A 20,570-nucleotide genomic window follows, 5' to 3' on the forward strand; every position below is an offset into this window, starting at 1 on the left:
ATATTTTCTTATTATTATTATTATTTAAATAAAGGAGAGCAAAAGACAATTAAGAATTGAAAAAAAAAACGTGAGAAAATAAATCAAAAACAAAAACTCCTATTAAAAAGGAAAAAGGAAAAAAACACTGGAATAGAAATAGTATTGGTGTAATTAGAGCAAAGGCCAAGTAACAACAGGAAAGCAAAAACGTCAAAAAAATAAATCAAAAACAAAAGCTCCTATTAAAAAGAAAAAAGAAAAAAAAAACATTTGTGTTGTAAATGTCTATCAAAATCTAATAAGATCTAGTTGATATCTATCTGGATTTAAGTATCTGTCTTTTAATCAGAAACTAGGAGTATTTTCCCCTATAAATAGAGGAGTTTTATTCATTGTATTCTCGATATCTTATCCCTCAAGAGAAATAAAGAAGCTTCCCCTTTCTTCTCTCTATTTATTCTTGTTGTTCTCTATTTATATTTCATAACACGTTATCAGTATGAGCTCTCCTAAGGTATACACGAAATACAGAAGCGCACACGGCAAGAATAAGGTAAGGACAAAAATCACGAAATACAGAAGTGCACAAGGCAAAAAACAAGGTAAGCACAAAAATCACGAAACAGAATAACCAAAGGTATATGGCCTATTCTCTATATAAAAGATTTGACATTATATTTATTATAATACAAGTGATTAGCTTGGCAGGTATTGTTCCTTTTCTTTTCCTTTTTCGTAATTATTATAATCCCAACTGATTCATCTTTACGGTCTATTGCTCTTTCTAATGGGATTTGAGTTGTTTACTTATTATATTATGATATCCTTATAGTAATATTGTTAGAAGCAACAGAAACATGCAAGGCTGCAAGCATAAGTAAGTGATTAAAATTTGGGTCATTTCAAATAAAAAGATGTCAAAATTGAAAGGGTGTAACATTGTTTTACTTTTATATTTGAAAGCTCTATTCATATTTACAAAGGTATGATTTTCTTTTTGTTATTTATTTATCTATTTATTTCAATCATCAAAAGTGGCTAAAAGTAATTGTACTTCGTAAGATCAAGTAGTACTTATTTTGAAGTATGAAATACTATATAAGATGTTGGGTTCAATTCTCATCGATTTATGTCTAAGACGCCTTTATATGGATAAGACGTTGGGTTTGAATCTCAATGCACTATATTGGTGATATTATGATGGCTAAGGCAAAATAATGGGTGTTTGGTGAAAAGTCATGAAATTCGACCCATTGAATATGCTTCATTCCATGAAATGAATGTGGTAGCAATATATGATAAGTCTGAAATATGACAACTTACTTTATTCTTGAGGTGTATGTGGTAACAGTGCATAATATGTCTGAAAGAAAACAAGTGATTGAATGCACAAATATAAGCACGAAGGGACAATATGATAATGATCATCCAAAGTAATGATATTTTCACACGCATATTATGATCATAAGACATGTTAGAGAAAGTTCTCTACATCATATGCATGCCTTGATTTGCTCCTGAAGTAGCAATATCATGAAAAAGGTTATAAACTATCATAATTTGATACATTTAAGGCATGATTATATTTCATTCCTGGGGAATGAGAAACTTATTAATGCAAACGTGCACTTGATTGTGATGGTATCACAACTCACCTCCGAAAGAGGCTGAATAATTGAGAAAAACTATTTTGAAATCTACTTCTGAAGTAGTAAATCTGAATTTTATTCATGTAATAGTAAATCTGAAATCTACTAAAGAAAAAAGGTACATGTCATGGTAAACTTGGAGTTTACTAGTATAAGAGTTCATAAATTGATATGAACGATTGCGATATCCCAAAGATGTGCATACTGAGTATGTAACATATATTGAAGAATTAGAAAAATTTTCATTACTTTTAATGTTGTTTGTTCTCATAATAAGTTGGCTGGATTAACTAATATTGGGATTGGATCCCTTAAAATCTGAAAAGTATAAAAGGTGAATATGGGCCTGTTCACCAGTCATGTGATTATTAAGATGCACCAATATAAGATGATCACATGTGCGTTTATTGTCAACCTGCAGTTTGACATTCATAAAGTTTCTTGCTCAATAAAATTGAGTTAAGAGCAAAATTTTCAGATTGTGTAATCAAGAAAATTCATCTTGATGATCATGGTTTAGCATCGAATGCCTTCAATAAATAGTTAAACCATTGAGGACTAAAGTTTCATGTGTTGGTTTGAAATATTATATACAAAAGTACTTGTATGCATCAAACCAATAAATTATGATTAATTTCCCCTCAAAGTTGGTTCTAAGTCAAGAATCACACGTTGTCCATCTAATAGTTAATGTGTGGTATACGATTAATGAATATACCATGATGCACAAAGATGGATTCCTCAAAGAAGAAGAAGGATATATGTTAGTTTTCCTAACATAAGGAGGAGATTATAAGCAGCTAAGAAATATGTTAGGAATTATCATCAGATCCTCATTCAAAAGATAATTCAACCCAAATACCGAAAGCATCTTATATTTAAGCTGCAAGTGCTCCTATTTTATGTCCCTAAAGGACAAAATCTAAGCATGTGTGAAGCGTGGTAGATCAATCGGTTCTAAATAAAATAATACTTAAAAAGGATATGAAATAAATAATCATAATAAGAAGACAATGTACTCTTAGAACCTATGACATTACACTTCATGAAACCTTATGAGAGATTCAGGTACTTGAAAATAATGAAGTGATGAGATCTCAAAATGTTATGTCGCATTGTGAATCAATATGAAATGATATATCATTAATATCTTTGATACAATATTGGCGTAATATTGTGAAGGATTACGAGTATCTGAATTCTACATTAATTTAAGCATGCTGAAGTAGAAACATTTATCAAGTGACATGAAATGATGCATCTTGCATAAAACTTATTTGATTTGCAATCCAAACACTTGAAGATATCACTAATGAAATATTGAATATCATCACTTGACAAAATTTACATGAAAACTTTTAAGGATTCAAATGTTTGAAGCATATAAAAGTTTCTGGGAAACTTATTTATAATTCTTATATTGTATAAGCTTATAGCTTGAAAATTATTGAAACTCTTGGAGAGTTTTCAAAAGCAATAGATTATTTGCTAAAATAAGAAAAATACCGAATTTGATTGGTTATAAAGTACCATATCTTAGTGCAAATGGTGCGTTAATGTATCTTGCAAATACTACAAGGCCTGATATAGCCTTTTCAGTCAATTTGTTAAGCAAGTTACATTTTTGCACCTATGAGGAGACATCAAAATGGGATAAAATACATGAGTTTATTTTATTCTACAGACTGCAGTCCCGATCTTATTGGTCATGCTTAGTTGGGTATTTATTTGACCCACATAAATCTCGGTCTCAAACATGTAATGTATTCACATATGGGGACACTATCATATCTTGGAGATATACAAAGCAGTCTATCTAGCCACTTCATTGAACTATGATGAGATAATAGCTATTCATGAAGCTAGCCGAGAATGTGTATGATTGAGATTCACAATACATCTCATTCGAGAAAAATGTAGTTTGAAATGTGACAATGTACCCATAATTTTATACAGAGATAATGCAGCATGCATAGCATATCTTAAGAGAGGATTCATAAAAGGAGGGATACTAGGTATATAAGGAAGAAAGTCTTACTCCCTAGTAACACGTTTTAAAGCCATGCGGGCCTGGGCCCAGGGCAGACAATATTGGTTGAGGAGTTACAGGGGTCTCTCGGGCCTTGATGGTTCGAGATCCCCGTCGCGGCCAGGGCCTCGGCTCGGGTTGCGATAGAAAGGCAAATCCCGATAAGGCGGGGCAAACCTCAGTCCTGAGTGTAGGAAGATCCCATTCGATGGGGCAAACCTTAGCGAGGATGTTGAGTCCATAAGGGGGTGTATGTAACACCCTAACTTAGGACGGATTCTCACATTGGCAAAACACAGGAGGGATGCAAAGGTTCAAGGATGTTCTCATTAGGGGGAGCAAATACGCGTTGTACTCTTTTTTCCTTTCAAGATTTTGTCCCATTGGGTTTTTCCTTGTAAGGTTTTTAATGAGGCACCCTATATGTGTATTGTTAGAGATGTGTACTCTTTTTCCTTCACTAGATTTTTTTCCTACTGGATTTTTTCTAGTAAGGTTTTAACGAAGCACATTATCTATCTAGACATTCAAGCGAGAGTGTTATAAATGTATTTACATTATAGTGAATGTCTATCAAGATCTAATAAGATCTAGTTGATATCTATCGGGATTTGAAGTATCTGTCTTTAAGTCAGAAACTAGGAGTATTTTCCCCTATAAATAGAGGAGTTTTATTCATTGTATTCTCAATCTTATGATATATTATCCCTCAAGAGAAATAAAAAAGTCTCCTCCCTCTTCTCTCTATTTATTCTTGTTGTTCTCTATTTATATTTTATAACAATTTGAATAAAAATAGTATTTTTGGTGTAATTTTTTTGTTTCGGCCCATTAATGCTAATTTTGATGTTAGTCGATATGATATTCAAATATGACTACCTTTTAATTGATTCAAATTGATAATTTTGATTCCTTTTTTTTACTTACTTTTAATGCATGCAGGTAATTTCTGTTATTGAATTTTCAGCATAATTTTGTGGTTTCTAGGTTTCAAATTTCATTTTCTATTACTATGAGTTTATTCATCATGAGCAATAAGTTTTGTTACATTCATAAGTTTTTTTCCAATTAGAGAGATAAAGACTCACTTCTCTCTATCTACACATTCGATGACTCCAATCTGGTAGTGAGTTAACCCATGTGCCATGATAATAAAGGCACCATCCTCACTTGTCCCACTGGAACCACCCGATCAGCACGATTGCCAAATGGCAATTGACACTACTAAGAGGAGCTCTTGAAAATACATAGAAAAAGAAAGACATCTCATTTCCTCTGAGGTCTATTCAGATCTCCTTTTCCACGAGTTTGACGAATGTCCAGATCTATAAGAGAATATAATTTGTCTGAGTATGAAGGATAAGGCGAGACTTAACAATCCATGGTGTTACTTTGTAATTGTCAAAGTTCTAAGGAGGAAGTTCAACCATCAATTTCTATGCACAAAACTCTCAAATCTATGTAAAGTACAAGAAAACCTAATTTTAATAGATTTAGGTTTCGAGTTCTACACTGTTAAATTCAACAATGAGGAAAGCTAGAAGAGAGCCCTATAGAAAGGGCCCTGGTTCATAGCAGGATCATTCCTATCGGCACGGAGTTGGGAACCCAACTTCGCACCTAGTGAATCCAAAATCCAAGCAACAACTATATGGCTCAGGCTCCTACAGTTTCCAATCAACTTTTATGACAAAATAATATTGGAGAAAATTGAGAATAAGATAGGTTAACTCCTTAAGATCAATTCATGCACATCCTCTACTCTTCAAGGGAGGTATGCCCGTATTTGTGTTAAATTTCCTTGGAAACCCTAGTCAAAACCTCAATGGTAATTGGACATCACAAACAATCCATTGTATATGGCAGGGTATCTTTTGTAAAAGTTGTGGTCGATTGGGTCATACTGCTATCAATTGTGAGCATGCAATTCCAACTAAACCTTCCCCACCGAAGGATAAAGCCACCAACTCAGCTTCACCGGAGATGGATCAAAAATAGAAAACAATAACCTTTAGCAAAAGCAAAAATAAAACTGCAGCTCCTCAAGCTCACCGGAGCAGATCAAGATGAACACTTATCAAAACATAAAGGTCAAAATGTATGTTGCCCAGTTAGGTAAGTTCTTAGAAACTCAAATCTTTTATTATGTGTCTCCGACCAGTATCCCGATCAGGAATGTCGATGCAAATGAAGTAGACTCGGAGAAGGGAAACCCTTTTATGATGGATCAGCCCATTGCACAGGTTGGAGATAATTGTCAAAGTCCAATCAAATTTAGGCCAACTAAAAAAGACCTTTTCTTAATGGGCCACAGAATACCTATGGCCCCAAAAATGAGGGTTATGCTATAGGCCTAAGCCACTATAAGCCTTTTTACCACCTATACGGTTAGCTCAAGTGAGCTAAGTAAAGGTAGGTAAATCCATTTCTAATCAACAACCAACACTTCAAAAACCTGTTCTGACTTTGCTGAACAGTACACCTCGAGACTCCAATACTCTTTCTTACTTTAATACCCCTTTGCCGGATGCTATTAATAATCAAATCAAGGCGGTTGGTCCTGAGAGAGGACTGACAACCATCACCTCCCTCAGAACTTCTCTGAAATCTATCCATAGGGGAAATGATGGACAGAGAGGTGATGATACCCTCACCCTCTTTACACTTCTCTTTACACTCCTCCATACCTACTACAATCATCACCAACTCATAATTAGCAAGCTGGAAGACTAACTATCTCAATATGGCTAGTAGAACCACTCTTGCGAAAGCCACCCTTAGTAATATCCCCTATCATGTGTATAATATATATTTATCCCTAGTCATATCCTTAAGCTTATTGACAGGACTCAGAGAAATTTTATTTAGGGGTCTACTTTTTAAAAAAAAGATGCACCCGATCAATTGAAACACTATCACTTTTTCATAAAGTGAAGAAGGATTGAGGGTGCATAAGACTAGCATCAAGAATGAGACTGTTGTGCAACTTAGCCTAGAGGTTTTTCAATAACCCAACAATACTTAGAGAAAAGTATAGTGGTTTCTTAGACATGAAATGTAGACCTAATACCTCTATGACCTAAAAAGGTCCCATCAAGGGTTGGAATATTTGCAAGGAGGCCTCACTTTGGATGATTCATGATGGCAAGGACATTAATATTTGGAGGGACGGGTGGATCCCCAATCACCCCTCTAAGAGAATCCATTTAAGGTCCACTTCTTAGAGAAGATACCGAGACTAAAGTCTTAGATATTTCGATCAACAGAGAGTGAAAGTTTGAATCTCTCTCTTTCGATATACCAAAGGCTTGAAGTAAGACATACAATACACCTTTCCCCCAACCTAAGAGCTCTTAAATACTACCTTATCTGGAGACTCACTGGCAATAGTTGCTTTACTAGTACAAATACCTAAAAATTTATAGCTAAGGGAAGGAGCACCAATGAGCAGCCTGGACTAGACACCACTAAAATATGAAAGCTCCACACCCCTAACAAAGTAAAATTCTTCTTGTGGTTGCTTTATCATAACAAACTACCTACCAACTCTCTCCTCTGCCTTAGGGGACTAGAAATAAATCCAGTTGTCCCTTGTGCAACCACCATACTGAGAACATCTATCACATCTTCTTTGAATACTCTAATGTCCATGACTTTTGTGTAGACATACTTGGAAAAACGTCTACCAACAACAGCTTGTCCATTCCAAACTTTCATCATAACTGTTAGTAGAAGACCTGGGGAAAAATCAAGAAGTTAGACTTTGATAACAACATTACTTAGAAAGAGCTCTTTTCTTTCTGTTTGTAGACCATCTGGAAGGCCAGGAACTACAATGTTTTCAATTAAAAGAATGACAAGCTTTCCTTATCCCAATCTTACGTTGAAGCTAATGAATATACTCATACTGGTAGAAACAGAGCTAATACAAAGATCAGAACTACCATTGTTATGAAGTGGACACCACCGCAAAGATGCCACTATAAGTTGAACATTAATGGTACATGCCTTGGAAATCTAGGTAGATGAGGAACTAGAGGGGTGATTAGAAATGAGAATGGGTACTGGATTCTAGAGTTTTGTAAAAAGCTTCCTCGACACCGCCAACAATCAAATGGAGCTTCTAGTCCTCAATGAAGGACTGAAACTTTCTAGTACTTAAATTGACAAAATGGAATAAATAATTAAGACCTGCCTCAAGGCTAACCCCTCCACACTCAGGGTCAGAAACGGGAACACGCTACATTTTACTAGGAAAGATTGAACCATGAGAACGAATCTACAAAGCTGTCACCTTCTTTGAGCAGATCTTCTAATATTTTCACAATTCCAATGACAAGAAAAAAATGAAGAAGTAACCTACTATACCTTACCTCTTTGTGCCCATAGCTTGACCTTCGCCTTTTTCTTCTTTGTATTATAGGTGTTGCTGCATCTTAAGATCCTAATTGTCATGGTTCCGCTTTAGCACAAGGAACAATTGTGAGGAATATTCATTCTAGAACAATCATTTGTTTTAGTTCATTCTTTGATTGCCCTGCTCCAAAAAAAAGAGACTGAATTTCTTTCATTCTGTGGTGGGGATTGTAACTTTTCATAAATTTTCCATTTGTCACTCAACGACGAAACCTTGCTTATTTCTTTTTTGAAGGATCTAGTTGAATCTAATAGTTTTTTACGCATTGAATTAAACATAGACTCCATCAAGGTAATACTCATGTTAATCAATGGTGACCTTCATTATAATGTCATTTTGATGAATGTAGGTCAAGGCTAAGGAGATTGAAAGCACTAGCAGTGCAACATTGCTACAGGGAGCAAAATTAGGTGGCAAATGCTCTAGCGAAGGAAATAGAAACAACTATAATTTTTTATGGATCAAGACTTTTTATAATTCCTCCGGTATTTGCTCGAAAAATAGTCTGGGCAGACATAGTAGGAACTATATTTGAAAGAAATATTCTTATTTGTAATAAACCCCTAACGGGACATGGCACTGTTTTGTCTACTTTTAATCCAGGGCGAAGGTCTGCAATTTGTAAAACTCTAAGCTATTATTATTAATCTAGTATCTCGTTAACCAAAAAAAGAACAATAAGCTTTGTTATTGAGTAATTTTGTTGCTTCCAAGTTTCAAATTTCTTTTTCTATTATGTTGGTCTTATTGATCATAAATAATAAATCATCCCTTTATGTTTGTAAATAACTTTTGTTATCGAATTCCATAACTTTGTGGTTCTAAAATTTCAAAGTTCCTTTTCTATTGCATTGAGTTTATTGATCATAAATAACAAATCATCCTTTTGTGTTTTAATTTTGAAAAATCAAAGACTCACGTGTGAGGCACGTGCATTTAAACTCGTCATACTAAATATACGGCAAAGCTAATCCTAAATCTTATCCCAAAATTATTAAACTTATTAGTTCCATGTACCAAACAACCCTTATTAGTTATATATCTTCCTCCGTTTACTTGTCACATTTAACTTGACATACCTATTAAGAAAATAATAATTGGTATAGTGGCTTTACCATATTATTCCTATTAATTGATGTATAGTAAGTAATAAGTATTGAAAAATAAGTAATTAATATTAAGGGTAAAACATGAAAAAAAATCTTTTCTTGATTTATAAAAATGATAAGTAAAAATGAAAATCAAATTAGAAAAATAAAGATAAATATGTTACTGGCTAAAAATAATTCTAATCGTTAATTATGAAAATATACATGCTAGTTATATATATATATATAACAACAAAATAATCAATATAATTTCACATGTTGTGTTTGGGGAGGATAACATGTACGAAAATCTTATCTTATTTTTATGAAATAGAGGGGTTGTTTTCGATACATCCTCGACTTAAAGAAAATTTCTTGAAATGGAATTACAAGAAAGAAAAGTATGACAAGAGAATAGCAATAAACGAGCAAATAAAGCAACATGTAGCGATGTGCATTAGAGAATAACATAATACGTAGTTACTAAGTAATACTATTGAAGCTAGTCTTATCCATCTTCAACATAAAAATGTGATAATACTTAGCTATCTACTAACCTTCTGTCCTAATATTCGAAATTTATACCTTTCTATCTAGGATCATCTCTTCAGTTATCAGGTTTTGTCTAATCACTTTTCCCCCTTCTTTTCTTCTACTAAGATCTATCTCTACAAACTTATCAGGTTTTGTCTAATCACTTTTCCCCTTCTTTTCTTCTACTAAGATCTATCTCTACAAACTCCTGCTACAGACAACCTCTAACAGCTTTGTACTGGCGCATCCACATACCTCCTTTTTACATGGCCAAATAATCTTAATCTCGTTTTCCTCATCTTATACATCATGAAGGCAACTCTCACCTTGTCCTCTGTAATTTCATTTCTAATCATATCTAGATATCTCTCAATATGCCAATATATCTATTTGAGCATCATCATATCCGCTACATTCATCTTCTGAACGTATGTATTCTTGATTGACCAACGCTCTACCCCACAATTTTGTCTAACCATCACCCTATAGAATTTACATTTAAACCTAAGCAATATATTTTTAGCGCATAGTACTTCAGAAGCGAACCTTTTTTTAATCCACCCCTATTTCAATATGATGTGTGATATCATCACCAATCTCTCCCGTTTCCTTGATTTATAGACAAGATACTTAAAAACTTTTTCTCTTGGATATGACTTATGCATTGATTTTCACTTCTACCTCCACCTTATACATTGTCTCAGTAAACTTCCACTTCAAGCACTCTGTTTTGATCCTATTTAACCTGAAACTTTTGGACTATAGAATTTATATCCAAACTTTTAATTTATCCTTATCTCAATCGCCCTTTCTCAAATTTTCAACATATGATTTACTAGCTTGATCCCTTACAATTATTATTACAGAAAAGGGTCAAAAATACTTGTCTACAAGATAAGAGCCTTTCTATGGGACAAACTGACACAACATATTCAAGAGGAGGTGACATTTCGTGCGTTATTCACAGATGATATGTTATTCATCGACGAGATATACAAAGGCGCTAACGATAAATTAAAAGTTTGGATATAAAATATTTTTTTAAAAAATAAAGTTCTAAGATAGAAAAGACTTTTCATACTATTGAACCACCAAAAAGAATATACTTGTATTTAATCAAGAGATAAAATATAAGTATCCTAAGTTATATTTAAAGTTGCTATAACGTATCTAAATTTAATGAGGGTCTTATTACCCCCTCAATTTTTCTGTGAGGGTCTTCTTACCCCCTTAATTTTTCTGTGTCTTTTATGCTAGGCTGTCAAATCAACATGAAAGAAATGTAAAAATATTTTGCTACTTGACAATAATATCAGCAAAAAAAAAGCAAAAAAAAATAAATTAAAAAATAAATTTAGGAATAACAGAAAATTCGTAAAATTTATACATAGCAATCTGGGCAGTTCACGTATAGTTTGATAGGTACTTGTAGTTTATTTCTTGAATTAAAGATAAACTCCAACTGATTTTCTTTCTTTTCCTACCACACAAAAGTCAAAAAACAAAAAACTAAAAATACCCCAGCAAGGAAAGAAACAAAAAAGAACACTTGAAGCATACCTTACTATAAGACAGACAGCTAAGTTAGTTACTTTTTGGAGTTTCCAAATTTCTGATCAACAAAAATATTTACACACAAATTTGTGGTCATCTCTTTTTTGCTGCCAACTTTTCAACTTACATGCTTCTTGTAACTTAACCAACCACACATACTTTCAATCAATTTCTTCTTTAATCCCAAATTCCTTCTTCAATCTTCACTTTCTCATCTTCTTGAATTAAGCAATTTCTTAGAAAATGGAGGGAATTTGTACTAGTTGTTTGTACGCTTCAATAACACCATTAAGAATTGAGTACAAAAGTAGAAGGAAATTGGTGAATACAATTCAGAGAACTCGGTATTTGTCTACGAGAATTTGTGCAGTTAGTACTGTACAAACACCTTCGTCGGAGAAAACTGAAACTGCTTTGTTAGTGAAGGAGATTTCTAGAACTAGCGCGTTGGAGCAACTCGATATTGAACGTGGCGTTTGCATTCCATTCAGAAAATACTCCCCGGAATCTGTAAGACAATTACTTACTTCCTAGTGTTTTCTTTTTGTTTTGTATGGTGGGAAATTATTTGGGGTATGTGAATAGCATCCTGGTAATTTATATGCTAGTTTTTGTTTTTGTTTTTGTTTTTTTTAAAAAAAGAAATTGTGAGTTTTTCCAGAAAATCAAGTTTTTATCATGTGAAATTAGTCTGGCTCAAAGTTGTTTCCATGTGAATTATGTTACTATCTATTGTTTCGTGTAGTTCGATTATAATATTATTTTGTTGTAGTACTATTCTGTTACTAGTTATTGTTTTTGTTACTATCTATTCTCTCTGTTTTTGTCTGGAACCGTGGGTCTATTGGAGACAACCTCTCTACCAGTCTACCTCACCTCTGAGGTATGAGGTAGAGGTAAGGTCTACCTACACTCTTGTGGGACTACCCTAGGTATGTTGTTGTTTTTATTGTTATCACCATGTGACTAAGAGGTCACGGGTTCAAGCCATGGAAACAAGGTGGTGTAGAAACGCATAAACACGGGTAAGACTGGTGACTGCATACAACAGACCTGGTGTGGCCCTTCTCCAGACTCGGTGCATAGTGGGAGCTTTAGTGCACCGGATTGCTCTTTTAGTTTTGCTTAAGGGATTTGGAAAATATGAATGAATTCAACAACAACATACCCAGTTTAATCCCACAAATGGGGTCTGGGAGGGTGGTGTGTGCGCAACCTTACGCCCGTACCTTGTGAAGGACTGAAGTTAGATAGGTTGATCCGATAGGCCTCGACTCGAGTAACCATATAACGTGCCAATAAATTCCTAGTGACTAATTTAGTGTTTTTTTTTGGTTGATATTTTTGTGGGTTATATTGGAAAATAATTATGTGAGTGACCTCCAAATAGTTATTTGCTCTTTCTTTGTTATTTTTTTCCAGTATATATTGGAGAATTGAATTTGTAATACGTGATTAACATCCCTGTGATTATCTGATTTCTTTTATTGGCTCATTGGTAAGTTAAAGTGCAATATGTGAATTACCTCCCAATTATCTGCTATATTGTTGGCAAAATTTTTGTGGACTTATGGAAATTATGCATGACTTAGTGTGCTAGTCTTAATCTCATTTTTCCCGTGGATTTATTGGAAATTTGTGTTTTTGATGCAAATTTTGGGTTTTTAGGTGAGAAACAAGGTCTTGGAGTCGAGGGGACAGATTTTTTCTTTGGTTGGTAGAGGAATAGAGATTGTGTGGAGTTTGGGGCTTTACTGGACAACACTGTTGTATGATTATTTGGTGGGCCGTGACGAAGAAGTTGTTCCTTTCCGTGCTCGACAACTGAGGAAGCTGTTGTGTGATTTGGGACCGTCTTTCATCAAAGCAGGACAGGTTTGGTGTTTTTAAATTTCTAAAATTCAAGAACAATTGGTTGTTATATTCTTTGTGGTCGAGTATTGCTCTGCTTGGAAAGTGTGAACTTCGGAGTCTTAAACCGGAAAATGATTTTGTACTAGTATGTGTAGCCAAAGAAGATATATAATGGCAGTTAACCATGAAACGAACTGTTAACGGAAGAATACACATTGTGCAAATATAGTAGAAGACTGTAGTAATGCTATAAATTGCTGAATTTTGGAACAAAGAAAAACTTTTCACACCCCATTGTCCGGAAACTCCAATAGGCAGTGAAAGTTACTTTAGGATGACTCAGCAACATGATTTTAAGTGTGATATGTTTTTTTGGGGCATGAATAGGTGTCTTGTATTGGGTCACTACTACAGACACCTCAACTGAAAATGGTGAAACCTTCAGTGGCTTATTACTATACCACCAACACATTTAGCATTTCTAAAGGTCATGGCAGAAATAAATATTGCTTGGTGAATAGACGTTAATCCTAACTTTAGAGGAACAATGGACATTACTGTTTTACAAAGATATAGTCAATACTAGTGACAATTGAACTTCTCTTTTTCCCAATATATAGTCAATAGTAGTGCAATATGTAAGACTTGTGCTCTGAATTTACTTCACTTGTCTAAGCGTCATGATTTTTGACTAGTTCCATCTCTAAATATTTGTAAGACTAATAGATTCGGTCAAGATTGTTAGAAGAAAAACAGATTGGAAAAAACTTTTTCCTTGTCTTATTGTTTTTTGGATCAAGGTGGTTGAATCATCACCCATCTGGCTGATATAAATTAACGAGTCACATATTGAAGACAGAGAGAGCGATAGGACTGCTTAGTGAGGTTTATACATGATAGCATACAGAGTTAGAAAACTGGTCATGAATCTATGTGTGCCATATGCAGCAGATGCAAGCTCTTGTTTTAGGTATATCTACTAGTTATGTCTGCTGTATGGACTTGAGGCGTTCAGTACCGACATTTGATTATATCTCTTATGTTCTTCATTCCATCCCATGACAATATTAGGATGAAAAGAAAGATGAAGCTCATCAACTCGAGAGAAATTCTGCATCTGCAAAGTGTCTATATTGAAATGAGAACTTTATATTATTAACTTATTGCATTGAGACTTTAGAAGAGCCTGTCACATCAGCAAGAGGGCTCAACCAAATATTAAGAGGTTAAACCTTTTTGGTAATTCGAGTTCAAATTGAATGCTTCCTGGTCATCTTATATTTCTTGTACAAACATAACATGTGATAATTTCCAAGAATGTGCACTTAAGCTTAGATGTCATTTCCTTTTGATTTTGCCATTCTTCAGAGACAATAATCATTTGTTTATTGTATTGTTTTCTCTGCAGGCAGAGTTACGTTATTTAAATGGATTTACAACTCTTTTTGCTTAGCTCCTTTTTATTGGTTCTATAAAAGACGGTGAAGCAACAAAAATATTACTATAGGTCATTGAAATTTTCTCTCTATTTTTATTAAACATAGAGTGCGTTAAATATCCAACATAAAAACAGAAAATCTGAAAAAAATAAAAATATTGCAGAATAAAATTCAAAAACCTAAATTATCAAAACTAAACTTATCTAACTAAATTTAAATTAAAATTCCTCCGGCAACTAAACTACAGTAAAAAAAGCAATTTTCAATGCTCCTCCTTTGCTTCAGTTGGCTGCAATTTTAAATAGTTGCTCCTCAATTTCTGTTTCTGTTGTTTGTGCTTTGGAATTGTTTAGAGCGTCTATGAATTTGCATACTTTTGTAACATGACTCTTTCTTCTTCTTCTTCTTCTTTTGGCAATAACGTTATTTTGTCAAAAAGTTCCTTTGAAAGTGCTTTAATTTGGACAATTGTAAAATTTGCAAAAAGTTGTTGAAAGGATTTTTCTTCCATCACAACATCCCATAAATCATAGGGTTTAAAATAAGGCTAGAACTTCACTAACCAAATTCATAGTCTTCACCCGTGAAGATTTCTGGGTTACTCAAAAGAGATATTGATGCTTGTCATGATTAAAATAGGTAGAATTACAAATTTGTATGGGTTCAAATAGGTATTGGTTAACAGCAGATTAAAAATTTGTTGGAAATAGCCCTTCGTAAAAAGAAGTGTGGGTTACAAATTGATATTGGGACCCAAAAGTAAAATATAAACAAGGGTTAAAATGAGGTCATGCGTGAAAATAACATGAGTTTAAATGGGTTGAAAATAGGCATATGGGGGCTAAAAGTGGTGGAAAGTTGTTTTAATTCAATGAACTTTGTGATCACTGGAAGCTTTAAAAAGAAACCATAGATCCATTTAGATCGATATAAGCTCTGATACCACCGCTTGTTTTTCAAAAGATGGTGGAGCAGAAAAAATACTAAGTGTTGGAAATTGTCTCTCAATTTTTATTAAGCACAGAGGACTTCAGGTAGCCAACTTTAAAAACGAAAATCAGCAGAATAAAAATTCAAAAACCTAATTTATTTCAACTAAACTTGTCCAACTAAACTACTTAATTTAAACAAAGACTCCTCCTGCAACTTAACCACTTAATATTCTAGTAAATCTGCAGTAACAGAAGCAATTTTCAACACGTTTAGCTTAGCTAGTTTCTTCTTCATTTTATACTTCTGTTCGAAAAACTTTTTAATTATATAATATTGTTCTCTGTCTCTGTTTTTCTCTTGATTGTTTGCAATAGCCAACATGCATCTATTACTTCTGATTAGTTATCTGCTATTTCTTTTTAACAGGTGCTTGCAAACAGGCCTGATATCATCAGAGAAGATTACATGAATGAACTTTGCATTCTTCAAGATGACGTTCCTGCGTTTCCAAATCAGGTAATGAGATGACAAGTGAGGTGCAGGTGTTGCATGCTTTTGTTACATTATCCACTGCAGAACACTTTTCCTTTGAGCAGAAATCACTGACAATGATATAGGTTGCTTTTAACATCATAGAAGAGGAATTGGGCCAGCCTCTTGAAGCTGTTTTCAGCAAAATTTCATCACAAACCATTGCAGCTGCAAGTTTGGGTCAAGTATACCGAGCTACTTTACGTGCTACAGGGGAAGAAGTTGCCATAAAGGTTGACCATTTCCTGTTTGCTTGCAATATTTCTTCTGTTGGCCAATTTTACTGCCAAAGCCTTGAAGCCTTTTCTTGTATCATCAATGTGTCAGCCAAACTTTCAACGATTCTCTTTGAACTTCTTTCATAGTCATTTGGAGAACACCTGTTGCAGAACTAGTTACAGTAAAACGTCGATTATCCGTTTCACAAAAGGCTGAAAAATATGTGGATGGCCATTGGAAATAGTCAAGTAGTAAAGCTCTGTAGATTTGTTAAGGTCCGATATTTCACACTTTGACACAAATGTGCATAGAGACATGATGTGTGTTATCTAATCATTCCTTTTTTTTTCGTATGCTAGTTTCATATTAACACATAGGCATCTCATTTGAAGCTTCTGGATGTTCTGTGGAAGCTTCAAAGAATTGAATTAACAATATGATGCAGTGGTATTCATAATTGAGGTTTGCTGTTTCCTTTTTAGGTGCTAAGACCTCAAATAGAGCCTATCATCTACAGAGATCTTTTTCTCTTCCGCACTCTGGCTTCATTCTTGAATGGTATCAGTCTACAGAAACTGGGGTGTAATGCTGAACTTATAGTTGATGAATTTGGCGAGAAGCTATTGGAAGAGTTGGATTATACTTTGGTAATGCTGCACGTTCCTCTGTTTGCAAATTGATTGGGGAAAGAAGTTTTGCTTATCTTGGAAGGCTTTCACTGTCTGTGTTCTGTAATCATTCCTCTTCTTTTTCCTTTCTAGGAAGCTCGTAATATCGAAGACTTCTTGGAAAATTTCAAAGATGACCCTACTGTTAAAATACCTCGGGTTTACAGACAGCTTTCTGGTTCACGTGTTTTAGTGATGGAGTGGATTGATGGAATTCGGTGCACTGACCCTCAGGTGTGGACCTTTGGATTTCCTCAAATGTGTGCTTTGGGATGTCCTCCTTTTATTAATACGTTGTCATTCTTTTGACTTAGGCAATCAGAAATGAAGGAATTGATATAGATGGATTTTTGACTGTTGGAGTTAGTGCAGCCTTGCGGCAGCTACTCGAATTTGGCCTATTCCACGGGGACCCTCACCCTGGGAATATCTTTGCAATGCGTGATGGACGCATTGCCTATGTGGACTTTGGCAATGTTGCTGTGCTGAGTCAGGTAATATGATGTATATATATCTGGTATTTAGTTAAGTGATGCCTGATGTGATCGACTTTATGTGTATGTGCGTGTTCATGCATGCATGAGCATGTCAAATACAGTCACAAGGAATGCCCGACCATCTACTATCTTAGACTAACATATGATCATGTGTTCATCCTCCTTAGATTACCGAAATCGGAAATTAGGAATTCAAATTTGTTGTCATTAACTCGAAATTATTGCATGCCAAATAAATTGCATCTATTGCTACATAAGTTTGAGTTTAATAAATTATGAAACTCTGAAGTAGGTGAGAATTGGGGGTTTGTAATTTTTTGGTTACTGGGTGAAGTTGATATGTAGAACATATTTGTTAATGAGTTGCGTAGGATGATTTCAAATATCCACTTGCTAGTATAGGGTTGTCTAGATTCCACAAATAGTTGCAGGCCCTTTTCTTTTAACCGCTGTAAAGGGAAAAGGAAAGAAGAACAGCTGTTTTCTATTTTGAATGTGCCATGAATATAGTCCTGACTAATGGCTTCACATAGTTATTTCTTCTTTGATGATGATAATAATAATACAATGTTATGCAAGAAATCTCAAAAAAGCAGAGTTTCGTGTGAGAAGTTGAGTCAATATGCTGAAAATCTTCATGTCTCTCCTTCCAATGCAAACTGAATCGTGAAGAGATGTATAACAAGATATGATGCATACTGAACTGAAGTTACTTATAACAAGCAGGAAGGTAGTGTCCCGCTGATTTTGTGCTGTGACCATCCAAGAGAGTGATCATTAATGTGAAAGGGGAAGGTTATTTGTGTTATAGGCTTTCCTGGAGTCTATCTACGAACTGGGATTTGTCTCGCTTTCTATTTGGGTCATTTCGTACATCAACTTTTTGAATTAGAAAAGCCCGTCTGACGAGGTGTAGAGAATAGAAGACTCGGGAGGTACCTAGTGAGCTATTCTGCTGAATTTCATCAAAATCTTCTTGTTCATTCTAGTACCAGATTGGCTTACGCCACTTTCCTTGTTCGTATGAACATTCAACCGCTTATCTATTCAGAGGAGGGACTCAATACCTTAACTATGATAGAAGAAGATCAGAAAAATTTTCCAGAATAATGACTGGAGATTAATGCTCAGATGAGGGACTCTATCCGGACTCTGATTTCATGAAGAAAAAGAGAGATTTTTCCAAAACAGTAGCCTGTAATTCAATGCTAGAGGAACTCAATACTTAAACTTTTGACAGTTAGGAGAGAAGGAAGAGGAGAAGCTTTTCAGTAGATCAACCTACAACAACATACCCAGTGTATTCCCACAAAGTGGGGTCTGGAGAGAGTAAAGTGTATGCAGTCCATACCACTACTTCATATGAAGTAGAGAGGCCGATTCCGATAGACCCCCGGCTCAGGACAGATAACAGTATAACAAGCAAAAAGCATAAAACTAAACAACAAAATGGGAAAACACACCGCTAGATAATAAAAGAAATAATACACCGACAGAGTAGTACGATAAATTATCTATTCGAAATCGCAAACATCATCAGAACACTACGAACAAGAAACTATAAGCACAGATACAAACAAAACACTCCTCCCTCTATTGCGGGCGCACTCCTACCTACTAACCCTCCACCCTAATTCGTGTCCTCCATGCCTTCCTATCAAGGGTTGTACCGCTCCATGTCATGCCTAATCCCCCCTCCAATATTCTTCGGCCTACCTCTACCCACCTAAAACCATCCATAACCAGCCTCTCATGTCTCCGTACTGGAGCATTCGTGCATCTCCTCATCACATGCCCAAACCGTCGCAACCTCATTTCACGCATCTTGTCTTCCACTAAAGCCTCCCACCTTCCCTCAAATAACCTCATTTTTAACCCTATTTCTCCTGGTAAGTCCAATACATCCATCTCAACATCCTCGTCTCCGCCACCTTCAACTTTTGGATGTGGGATTTCTTAACTGGCCAACACTCCATTCCATACAACATAGCCGGTCAGACTGCCACTTTGTAGAACATAACTTTAAGCTTAGAAGGCACCCTTTTATCACACAAGACTCTCGAAGCGACCCTACACTTCAACCATCCTGCACCAATAGGTGCGTGACATCCGCGTCAATCTCTTCATTTCCATCAATTATAGATCTAAGATACTTGAAACTATCCCTCTTTCGGGTAGCTTGAGAATCCATCTCCACTACCACATCAGCCTCATGCGTTAAATCACTAAACTTACATTCAAAGTACTCTATCTTAGTCCTACTTAACCTAAACCTTTAGGGTCTGTCGCCAAACCTCCAACTTATCATTAACTTCTCCCTAGGTCTTGTCAATTAGTACACAGTCGTCAACAAATAACATACACCAAGGCACCTCCTCTTGAATACGCCGCGTCAAACAACCATCACCAAGGCAAATAAAAAGGGGCTAAGAGACGATCCCTAGTGCAACCCTGTCAAAACAGGAAAGAAAAAGTCCTTTGAATCTCCTCCTACCGTCCTCACACGAGTCTTCGCTTCGTCATACATGTCCTAAATCGACATAGTGTGTGCTATGGTTACACATCTAGCCTCCAAGCACCTCCACATAATCTCCCTGGGACTTTATCATACGCCTTCTCGAGATCAATGAACACCATGTGCAAGCCCTTCTTCCTCTCCTTAAACTGCTCCACTAACCTCCTCACGAGGTGAATCGCCTCAGTAGTCGAGCACTAAACCAAACTAGTTCTTGAGAATAGTCACGGTCCTCCCGGCCTCAACTCTACCACCCTTTTCCAAACCTTCGCAGTATGACTCAGCAACTTGATACCCCTATAGTTATTGCAACTCTGAATATCCCTCTTATTCTTATATAATAGAATCATCGTAGAAATTTAATATTTAGGGAAGGGACTTAGTAGTCAGTACCCAAAGTGATACCAAATGGTATCTAAATAAGAACAAAATAGTCCACAATCTTCGCAAAACAGTCCACACGACAAGACACTAATGAAAACAACAAACACAAACTTAAACGAAAAAGAAGATAGGTAACTTGACACAAAGAGAACACATAATGTAGCAACTAAAGAGTAAATTAAACTCTAAAATCTCTACAAAATACATTAACAAGCACCAAGTTCTTACGATGACCGCCAAGGGAATCAACTCACCTCAAGATCCACTGTTTCCAAGC

General features: G+C 35.2%; 1 protein-coding gene across 1 annotated transcript in view; it reads left to right on the top strand.

Annotated features, from left to right (window-relative positions):
• The first annotated feature begins 11,114 nt into the window (after positions 1-11,114).
• LOC107871468 (protein ACTIVITY OF BC1 COMPLEX KINASE 1, chloroplastic) overlaps positions 11,115-20,570 on the top strand; it is a 26,642-nt gene continuing 17,186 nt past the window's right edge. The window contains exons 1-7 of the mRNA XM_016718411.2: positions 11,115-11,763; positions 12,922-13,128; positions 15,906-15,995; positions 16,097-16,243; positions 16,712-16,876; positions 16,991-17,131; positions 17,212-17,391. Of these exons, the coding sequence (XP_016573897.2) occupies positions 11,497-11,763; positions 12,922-13,128; positions 15,906-15,995; positions 16,097-16,243; positions 16,712-16,876; positions 16,991-17,131; positions 17,212-17,391 (1,197 nt within the window). The 5' untranslated portion in view covers positions 11,115-11,496. The remainder of the gene's footprint in view (positions 11,764-12,921; positions 13,129-15,905; positions 15,996-16,096; positions 16,244-16,711; positions 16,877-16,990; positions 17,132-17,211; positions 17,392-20,570) is intronic.

This window comes from Capsicum annuum, chromosome 1 (assembly GCF_002878395.1).
Source record: "Capsicum annuum cultivar UCD-10X-F1 chromosome 1, UCD10Xv1.1, whole genome shotgun sequence".
Lineage (NCBI taxonomy): Eukaryota > Viridiplantae > Streptophyta > Magnoliopsida > Solanales > Solanaceae > Capsicum > Capsicum annuum.